This window comes from Miniopterus schreibersii, assembly GCF_964146895.1.
Source record: "Miniopterus schreibersii genome assembly, chromosome: 15".
Taxonomy (NCBI): Eukaryota; Metazoa; Chordata; class Mammalia; order Chiroptera; family Miniopteridae; genus Miniopterus; species Miniopterus schreibersii.
Genome location: NC_138115.1, coordinates 21,265,332 through 21,275,489, shown reverse-complemented (window position 1 = coordinate 21,275,489; position 10,158 = coordinate 21,265,332). Strand labels below are relative to the sequence as shown.

At 45.0% G+C, this 10,158-nt stretch overlaps 1 protein-coding gene across 1 annotated transcript in view; it reads right to left on the bottom strand.

Annotated features, from left to right (window-relative positions):
- Positions 1-3,658: 3,658 nt before the first annotated feature.
- IRAK2 (interleukin 1 receptor associated kinase 2) overlaps positions 3,659-10,158 on the bottom strand; it is a 52,734-nt gene continuing 46,234 nt past the window's right edge. The window contains exons 11-13 of the mRNA XM_081159935.1: positions 9,660-9,845; positions 6,095-6,386; positions 3,659-4,868 (exon numbers count right to left, since the gene is read on the bottom strand). Of these exons, the coding sequence (XP_081016061.1) occupies positions 4,762-4,868; positions 6,095-6,386; positions 9,660-9,845 (585 nt within the window). The 3' untranslated portion in view covers positions 3,659-4,761. The remainder of the gene's footprint in view (positions 4,869-6,094; positions 6,387-9,659; positions 9,846-10,158) is intronic.

Sequence of the window (10,158 nt, the reverse complement as noted above, 5' to 3'; positions counted from 1 at the left end):
GGACTGGGGAGGGTGAAAGGACGGGGTGGAACGGGTCATTGGGGAGAAAAAGGGACATCTGTAATATTTTAAACAAAAATAAAATTTAAAAAAAATATATATATATATATTGCCCTGGCCGGTTAGAGCATCTCTCTCTAAAAGTCAATAAATATATATTTTTTAAAAAGCCTGATAAGATTCTTTGCAGCTGAGGAAGTGGGGAGATTTTCCCCCATATGTCACTGATGGAGTGTAAATTGGTACAACGTCCTTGGAAGGCACCACTGTTTGTAGTGCAAGAATGAAAACAACCGCCCTGGCCGGTGGGCTCAATGGTTAGAGCGCCTGCCTGTGCACAGTAGGGTCAGGGTTCATTCCCTGGCACTTCTGGGAGGCAACCAATAGATGTGCCTCTCTCACATCTATGTCTCCCCCCACACTCCCCCTTTCTCTAAAAATCAATGAAAAAACTTCAGTATGCAGTAAGCAAAGATACTTCTGTAAAGTACAGAATATCCATACAATGGAATATAGGGCAAAAGAATGAAGGGATCCAAAAGTACTGTTGAAAAAGATTGGCCAAGAAAGAGGTGAAAAAACATAGGATCCAGAGCAGTTGTGAATGAAATACCCTGTGTGAAGCAAAAAATAATAAATCAAAGAGAGGAGTGGAACCTCGAGATTTATTAATGCCCAAGATTGACCATTGCATGTTTGTGTATTTCTAACAGCTTTACTGAGATATAATTTATATACCATAAAATTCACTTACATATAGTTCAATGGTTTTTTAACATACAAAATAGTTTTTAGTGTGTAACTGGGTTTTTAGTATATTTAGAGTTGTGCAACCATCACCGCAACCATAACCTAATTTTAGAACTTTCATCACCCCCAAATCTTGTGACCATTACTATTTCCCTCCTCGACCTCCCTCCCTCTCACTCCTAGTTTCTGTCTCTGTAGATTTGCCTGTTCCGGACGTTTCATAATAATGGAATCATACATTTTACTTAGCAAAATCATTTCAAGTTTCATCTATGTTGTAGCATGTACTTCATTCTTTTTTATGGGTAATTTTTAATTAAATAAAATAAATTTGATGAATAATATTCCAACGCTATAAGCACATTCTGTTTATCCATTCACCTGTTGATGAACTTTTGGGATGTTTCTACTTTTTGCTATTTTGAATATTGCTGTGAACACTGGTACACACGTTTTTGTATGGGCATGTTTTCATTTCTCTTCAGTAGCGATCTACCAGTGAAATTGGGGGTCATATGGAAACTACGTTTAACCTTTTGCAGTTGAAAATGTGGGGAAAAGGAGCTCACCATTTTACAATTCCACCACCAAAGCATAAGGATTCCAATTTCTCCACGTTCTTATCAACATACCTTTTTTTTTTTAATTCCCACCCGAGGATATTTTTTTCTATTGCTTTTCAGAGAGTGGAAGGGAGAGAGAGAGAAACATCAATGTGAGAGAGAGACATCGATTGGTTGCCTCTCACATGTGGCCCCAGGGCTGGGGATTGAGCCTGCAATCCAGGTATGTGCCCTTGACCAGAAATCAAACCTGAGACCCTTCGGGTAGCTGGCCGAGGCTCTAACCACTGATCCAAAACAGCTAGGGCTTATCAACACTTTACTGCCTGTCTTGTTTAATTTAGCCATCCTGGCAGGTGTGAAGTGGTATCTCATTGCACTTTTGATTTACATTTCCCTAACGACTAATGCTTACCTTGGTTTAGTCATCAATTTAGATGGAGACTGCAGCCAAGAAATCAAGAGAAGGCTGAGACTCAGAAGGGTAGGAATGGAAGAATTAGGAATGGTTATCAAGAGCTAAGATGTGTCATGAGAGACCAAGGCTAAGACCATCCACACTCTTGTATTCCCAATTAGTATGCAAAAGTTGGACAGTGAAGAAGGCTAATAGGGGGGAAAAAGGATTCATTTGAGGGAAAAAATGTTGGAGGAAAGCTCTACGAATACTCTGGACCACCAGAAAGATAACCAAGTGGGTCCTAAAGCAAATTAAGACTGAAATATTGCTGGAGACAAAAATAACAAAACTGTAGCTGTCCCACTTCGGGCACATCACAAGAAGGCAGGGTTCCTTGGAAAAGACAATAATGCTGGGAAAAATAGAAGGCAGCAGGAAAAGAGGAAGACCAAATATGAGATGGACTGACTCCATGAAAGAAGCCATAGGCTTGAGTCTACAGGAGCTGAGCAGGGCTGTTGAGGACAGGACATTGTGAATTTTACTCATTCATAGAGTTGCCAGAGTCAGAGCCAACTCAACGGCACATAATACACACAATGAAGTAGAGCAACAAGATAAAAGGTTTTTTTTATCATCTCTGGTACTAATAATAAACTAGTAACAGTGGTTACCTCTGGGGAGAAGAAATGAGAGACTAAGATCCAAGTGGTTAAAAGGCTTCCTTTCCACCAGGTAACCTTTTTTAAAATTGATTTCAGAGAGAGGAAGGGACAGGGGGAGAAACATCAATGATGAGAATCATCCATCATTGCCTCCTGCACATCGCCTATGGGGGATTGAGCTCAAAACCCGGGCATTTGCCCTGACTGGGAATCAAACCGTGACCTCCTGGTTCATGGGTCGACACAACCACTAAGCCGTGCCAACTGGGCCCACCAGGTAACCTTTTTTATTGTTTGGATTTTTTGGTCATACCCATCTTATTATTTTTTTTAATCCTGACCCAAGGATATTTTTTCTATTGCTTTTCAGAGAGACTTGAAGGGAGAGAAGAAAACATGGATGTGAGAGAGACATCTATTGGTTGCCTCTCACACGCACCCCAACCAGGCCTGGGGATCGAGCCTGCAACAGAGGTAAGTGCCCCTGGCTGGAATCGAGCCCAGGACACTTCAGTCCACAGGCCAGTGCTCTAACCGCTGAACAAAACAGCCTAGGCGACATGCATCTTACTAACTTTTTAAAAAGTCAGGCCATCCAACCCTCTGGGGATTCATGGAAAGGCATTGTGGTGCCCCTGAACCCCTGGAATTAATACACAGAGTTGTATGTGTGTGTCTTTACAGCTTGCTGAAGGGAGAAGGTCCATAGCTTTAATCAGATTCTCAATGAATCTCTCCAGAAATATATGAAGCCCTAGTCTAGAAATGTAAGTATGTCCAGATAACTAGTACTCTGTTAGCATCTGCCCTCTATTGCTCAAAGAGCCCTGGGAATGCCCTGTTCATAATTGTAAGGTGCTTACCACATGCCAGGTCCTGCTTGGGGCACATGACATACACTTTAGTTGAATTCTCACAGCCACCAGAGCTTAAGACTGGGGTGTCAGTACACATCACTGTCGACCTGGGCTGGAGCCCACCTGGCTTTGTTACATATCAGGACAAAGGTGACCTTGCTGGGGGGCTGTTGAATGCTTACACAGGCATGATCTGCCCCCTGCTCTGAAAATAATTCTATGAAACAGATACTTTTTATTCTCCCCATTGTATAGATGAAGAAACAGGTTCAAAGTAACTCCCTAATTTGACCCAAGATCACACAGCTATTAACAGCCAACGTTTACAGTCAGCGCCCAATATCTTAGCCACCCCATTATACCCCAATTCATGGATGCAGAGCAACTGCTCTAAACAAATTCATCTGGACACAAAACTAATTACAAGATATCTGTTCACTTTATCAATGTATTTTTATTTTACAAAAATAAAAAGGAAAAAAATCACTATATTAGGATTACTTAAAATAGGGCACACTAAATATAAAAGAGCATTTGTATTTTACAAAAAGATCTGCAACATGACTTTAGAAATATATCCACTGCATAACCATTAAGTACATGGCAGATATAGATGTTTAATGTCTTTTTGTTTTTTTATTTTATAAAACAGGACAAGTGTACTTTCAAAGTACAGTACTTCTGTAGCCATGTCTCACCTGTTCTTCCCAACAGTCCAGGGAGGGGGAATGAACAGGAGTTACTTACAAGGAAACTGAGGTTCCAGAAATTACACGATTGACTTAATTAGCAGCAGAATCAGATATGAAGCCAGTTCTGATTCTTCATCCAGCCATAAATAATACATATTCTCAAAATAAAAGCTCCATTAAAAATATTAGCATTAATGGGATGGGAGGATAGAGGTCTAGAGTAGACTTTAAATAAATATCTGTGGGTTGCAAGATTTCCGAGAGAAAGCGGAAAACCCACAGAGCCCTTTCCCGAGTGTCTGCCATTTGTAAAACCTGAGACCTTGAGGAGTGAGTCAAGAATTGCATTGGGACACAAGTTGAAAATCTTTCAGGTCATGGAAGTTTGCAGGCAGTTGTTGGCAAATATGACCCAGAAATCTTAACTTCGGAAAGTGGTGTCAGCATTCAGAATGCTCAGTCAGTTGTTGAGGGGTGAGGACAGGGTAACGGCATTTGCTGGGGTGGTTAACGTCACACCCTCCCAGGAACCATGAAACTGCCCACATCCTGGGCCCATGTACCAGGGTTTCCGCTTCCTCTCCTGATGTTAAGCAGCTCTGACTAACAAATCCCAGAAAGGGAGAGGACTCCGTGGATTCTGCTGTCTCTGAAAGCTGAGGTCCCTTCTCCCTTCACTTACTCTGGAGATTGGACGTTTCTCTTCCCCCCCCAGGGAAGCTGATGTTTGGTTTGTGTTTCCTGGGAGACCTTGGATTCTGCCCCAGACCTTTTTCTTGATTTGACAGTCGGCTTTCCGATTGAGGACAATGGTCCTCAGCTGTGTTCTGGTCATCAGGGGCCAAAAAGCTCAATGCTGTCCAGTTTCTCCTCTTTGTAGAGCAGGATATTCTCCATCAACTTCCTTTTGGCGTCATTGATCTCGATTTTCCACGAAGTCTCTAGTTGATGTTAAAAAAAAAAAAAAGCCACTTTAACAAAAAGCATTTGGAAATAGGTACTATTATTATAATTCTTAGTCAGACTTAGTCAGTTTCTCACTTAAGTCAGGTTTCTGAGTCAAGGCCTGAGTGTAATGAGCATTTTCATCATTTCTGTTTTTTGCAGGAAAGCCCTGCCACCTGTCCCCACCTTTCAGAGAGGAGGGAGCGCCCACGCTCCTGCCCACGGGAGAAGGGGGGGTGGAGTAAACACTTGTGCCCTCTCTCTTCGTCTCTTCCACGAGGAAAGAGGAGCAATAGGAAAGGTCAGAGCCTGGGCCGTCACTGAGCCGTGTTTACTAGGGGCAAGGCACTGAAGAGGCCTTCCAGATTTTTATTTCAGAAGGAAGCCACCTATATTTGGATAGAAGGTATCTTTAGAAGCAGCTGGTGAGGATAGGTTCATGTGAGGAAGTGCGGATGGAGAAGCAGGCAGGGACAAACCACACAGGGCCCTGCTAGTCTAGAGGAAGTTTTGACTTGGTCCCTAAGTGCAATGGGGCCCTAGCCGCTTTTGCTCAGTGGTTAGAGCATCGGCCCTCAGACTGAAGGGTCCTGGGTTCAGTTCCAGCCAAGGGTATATAACTCAGTTGAGGCTTGATCCCCAGCCCTGGTCGGGGCATGTGTGGGAGGCAACCAATCGATGTGTCTACCTCACATCGATGTTTCTCTCCTTCCCCCCTGCTTCCACTCTCTCTGAAAAGCAATGGACAAAATATCCTCGGATGGGGATTTCAAAAGAAGTGCAAATGGGAGCTATATAATGGCTCTAAGCAAGGGGTGACAGGAGCTCTTTTGAAAAACCACTCTGGTTGGCCCCTGGAGAAAGGATTTACGGTAAGGGGCCAGAGTGGATCCGGGAGAGCAAAGGCAGACATGCGTCATCTAGCGAGAGGACAGTAGTTGGACGAGTTAGGGGCATGAGTGCCATGTAGAGAAGCAGACGGACCTGTGAGATATTTAGGTCAATGGATAGGGCTGCGCAATGAATGGCACAGGGGGGCTGGAGGGAGAGGGAGGCGTCAAGGATGACTCCCCTAGGTTTCTCTTTGTGCAGTGAGGTGCTAGGTGAGCGGCTAAATATCCAAATGAACGTGTGAATAAGGGGGATGGGAGGAATAAATGATGGGCTGAGTTAGGGATATGTAAATGAGTGTGTATAAGCATTCGGACCTCCACACACTTACCACCCTCGGGAGGCTCTGGACTGGTACAGGCCGCAGAGGCGCAGTCAGCCTGCATTCCCCCAGTGGCCCGCGTCCTGCCTTCCCCATCCTCTGCGGGGGCAGGAGAAGCAGCAACCCCAGACCGGGGTGCTTCTCTCACGGACAAGGCCGCTTCAAGGCTGGAATTGTCCACATCGTCCGTTTCTTCTGGGATGTTGGAGGAAGAGCCTGTGCCCTCTGAAAGCCCATCCCAAGGAAGCGACGTCTCCGGACCCCTGAGCCGCTCTTCCACAGCAGCCACAGAGACACACACCTTGGAGAGGAGAGAGACAAGATCACTCACCAAGAATTCTTTCCGAAATCAAAAATCTAACGGGTCTCTCAGGCCTCAGGAGAGAGATGCTGAAGAATCAAATGCTTGTTGCTTTGGCCAGAAGAACAGCTGAACTTGCCCCCCTCTACCCTAGCAATAGATGCGACCACATGATCAAAATGGACGACTCAGTATCCCATTCCTCTGACCTTAATGATTAGTCCAGGTTTGGGTATGTGACCCAAGCAGGCCAATAAAAATCCTGTTCTGGGATTTTTCCACCTAAAGCTTATTGAGGAAAGACTCCCCTTTCCTTTTAGTGGCAGAGCCAGATTCCTTACCACACACAGAAAATCCATTTACAGTAGGTGAAAATGAAGTCCTAACACTGAGTAAAGCAGAGGCAAGATATGGAGACAGTCACAGGCACAGACCCAGATAGTTGCACATTTGCTGGTTTGAGACCCTGGTGCTAGCTGCCCACGCAATGTCTGTCCTGTCTGCTGTTTGGTTAAATGAGCCAATAAATCCATTCATTCATTTATTCATTCACTTGTTCACATCACCCCCACCCCCATACCTCTCTTTGTGTGTCTTTCTGTGCATGTGTGTGTGTGTGTTTCTACGAGTTTGAGTTGAGTTTCTATCACTTTCAACTAAAAACACCCTAAGTAATAAAAACATTGTCCTTGAGAGCTTTTCTGCTTAGGGAAGTTAGAAAAGTTAGAGAAAGGCAGGGAAGGAATGTTTCTTCTTTACACACACACACACACACACACAAAGGGCATAATACATACATACCCTTAATAATCCCAACAAATTGCAAGTGCCTTGCAATTTACAAAGCACATTTAACACATGATGCACAATGAGTTTTTATCTAATTTTTTAGATAAAAAATTAAAAGATTAAAGAGGTTAAGTTTTCTGCTTAAGGCCAACCAGCTAGTAAGTGGCAGAGCTGACCACCAAACCCAGTCCTGCTTGCCTTAAAGTCCATGACCCAACTGATCTCTCATCGTCCTAGCTTGGCTGAGAACTACTGGGGGCAAGGACCATCCCTCGTTCCTCTTTGGAGACCTAAAGCGCTCTATCCCCTTTATTCTGCATAGCAAATGCTTCCTCACCCTTCAAGGCCGAGTTCAAATGTCACCTCTTGAGATAAATCTTCAGAGTGTATGCCCAATAAATACTTGCCACACTAAAAACTACATTCCTTTGTAGCTAGGTGTGGCCATATAACTAGGTTCTGGCCAATGGGGTTTGAAAGTGACACGTGCATTTCCAGGTCACACCTTTAAAAGGAAGGGGATGTGTTCCCTTTTTCCCTTTAACCCCCTTTCAGTGGCTGGCACGCAGATGTGATGGCCTGAGCTACAGCAGCTATCTTGGACTCTGAAACGGAAGCCACACGGTAAGGACAGCAGAGCAATAACATAGGAGCCTGGATCCCCAATAGTGTGGCACTGCCACATCAGTTCTGGACTGCCAACATTCAAACTGTTAAGCTAAAGAGAAAATTCTATCTCCAACCTACTGTATTTTGGAGTATCTTCATTATAGCAGCTTCTTCAAGAGTACTTTAACTAATATACTGAACAAAAAAATAAAATGAATGGAAGGATGAAAGCCTATACGAAAGAATAAGTGGTGGAGGGGGAGAGAGCTTTTTAGAACGTAAATCTGATTACGTCCTGCCCTGGCTTAAAACCCATGACTTCCTCAAAATCCTGGCTGTGCTTGCACAACCCTCTGTTACTGGCCCCTTCCTCTTTGGCAGCCTCTTCACAAGCCACTTTGCCCCATATACTTCGTGTTCCAGATGCTCTGACCTTCTTCTAGGACATTGACCGTGCCAGGCTCTCTCTCAATTTAGGCTATTTGCATAAGCTGTTACTTCTGCTTGGACAGCTCTTCATCAGCTTACACATCACTTCCTCAGGAAAGTCCTCTTCGGTGGGCCCCTGTCATACACTATCCCAGCGCTCACCACGCAATTACTGTGCAATGTATGTGAGCTCCAGAAACGTGGAACTGGCCTTGTTCACTGATATATCCCCAGGGCCCAGCATACAACTGCTGAGTGAATGACTGAATGCCACAGCACCAGAGCACAGGAGAATAGCCCAGGCTCAGAACAATGACTTGGGTCTCTAGTTCCTGCCACATCATCATGTAAGACGACGGACCTGGGGCTGAACTAGGAGTCCAGTGAGCTCTCACAGAAACTCACTCTGTGGCCTCGTCAGCTCCTCTCTCTGGGCTTCTATGTCCCCATCAATAAAATGGGAGGCTTGGAACAGCAGTGGTGTTTAATGAAGATTTTTTTTCAGCTGCCACAAACCCTTTCTTCAAATAAAATACTGAGAACCCAACATAATTATGAGAAGTAAAAGTGGTGTCTGATTGAAGCCATGGGTGGGACCCACTGCTCCCCACGGTCCTCTTGCTGCCAACAGCAGCTCCTAAGGCACTTTTAAGGAGCCCCTCTCTGCCAAACACCACTTGAAAATCACTCAGCTAGATTATCTCTAAGCCCTCTCAAGAAGTAATTTTGTCCTTAGAAAGACCTAGCGGTGGTCTCCAAATTTATTCCTGTTACCATGGAAATCACCTTTACATATCCTGTCCATAAGAAAACGTTTTATCCCCTGTGGTGGTGGATTTCTGGGGTGTCTGGCTAGCCCACAAAGCTAAGGATTACTCCCTTTCTCTAGGACCTGGCCCTTTCTCCTTTCAGGGGTTGACCCCCTGCCAGGGTTATATACTGGACCCCACTCCCCTCATCTTACCTGACTGGCCAATGGAGCCAACCTGACCCTAGCTAGACCAATCAGGTTCTCACCAAGATGTTGGAATAGGGACCTGAAGACTTGGTCTCTCGGGGGATTTGGGGGGGGGAGGGACAGAACTATAGCATATAAATCAATATGGCACATCCCCTAACCAAGAAGATAAAGAAAAAGAGAATGGGGGCCTACAGAGAGGAGAAATTAAGGCAGATTCAGAGAAAGCAGCCAGCAGCACATGGCCCTCAGGCTCCTGAGACACCCTTATCCATATACTGCCCTGTTTTGCTGATGTGACTTCCAACATGTTCTACTACTTCCAACCAAATACAGCCCTGGTTTATGAGATCGCATCTTGGTAAAAAGATGAACCCTGCATCTTAAGCTAGTCCCTGATAAAGCAGGCCCATGCAGCCCCCAGAAGTGAGGCCCAGCTGACCCAGGACAGAACTCATCGCTGGGGAAAGGCTGAGAGTCAAGCTCACCTCTGCCAGGCTGGCGTTGCGCCTCCGCAGGCAGAGGCAGGTAGCCGTGGCCAAAGCCTCGGCGCAGTCCTCCGGCAGCCTCCCTGCTCTCTTCTCCAGGTATTTCTGGCAGATCTCCTTGACCATCACTTTCTCCATGGCCGTCTTCCTGGTGCTGGTCGGAATTTCATGGAGGAGTAAGTCCTTCTGTGGGAAAAACAGTGGAAAGACCCTGAGTGAGCTGCAGGGGTGTGGGATCCAAACAGACTTGCCCCACCCACCTCCACGATTACACCAAAGCTGCAAAAACTTCTCAGAAAACCAACGGGATTTTAAAAATAAATGCAAGGATCCCAGAAACAAGCAAAACAGCCAAGAACTGGGGAACTGCTAAATTCCCTGCATGCACAGGGCATTCCATAATACATTCAAAAACTACCACAAATGCAGTGGCTTAACCTTTCTAGGTAGGCCTCAGTTGATTCATCAGGGAAACAGGGATAATAGGACTAACAAAAAA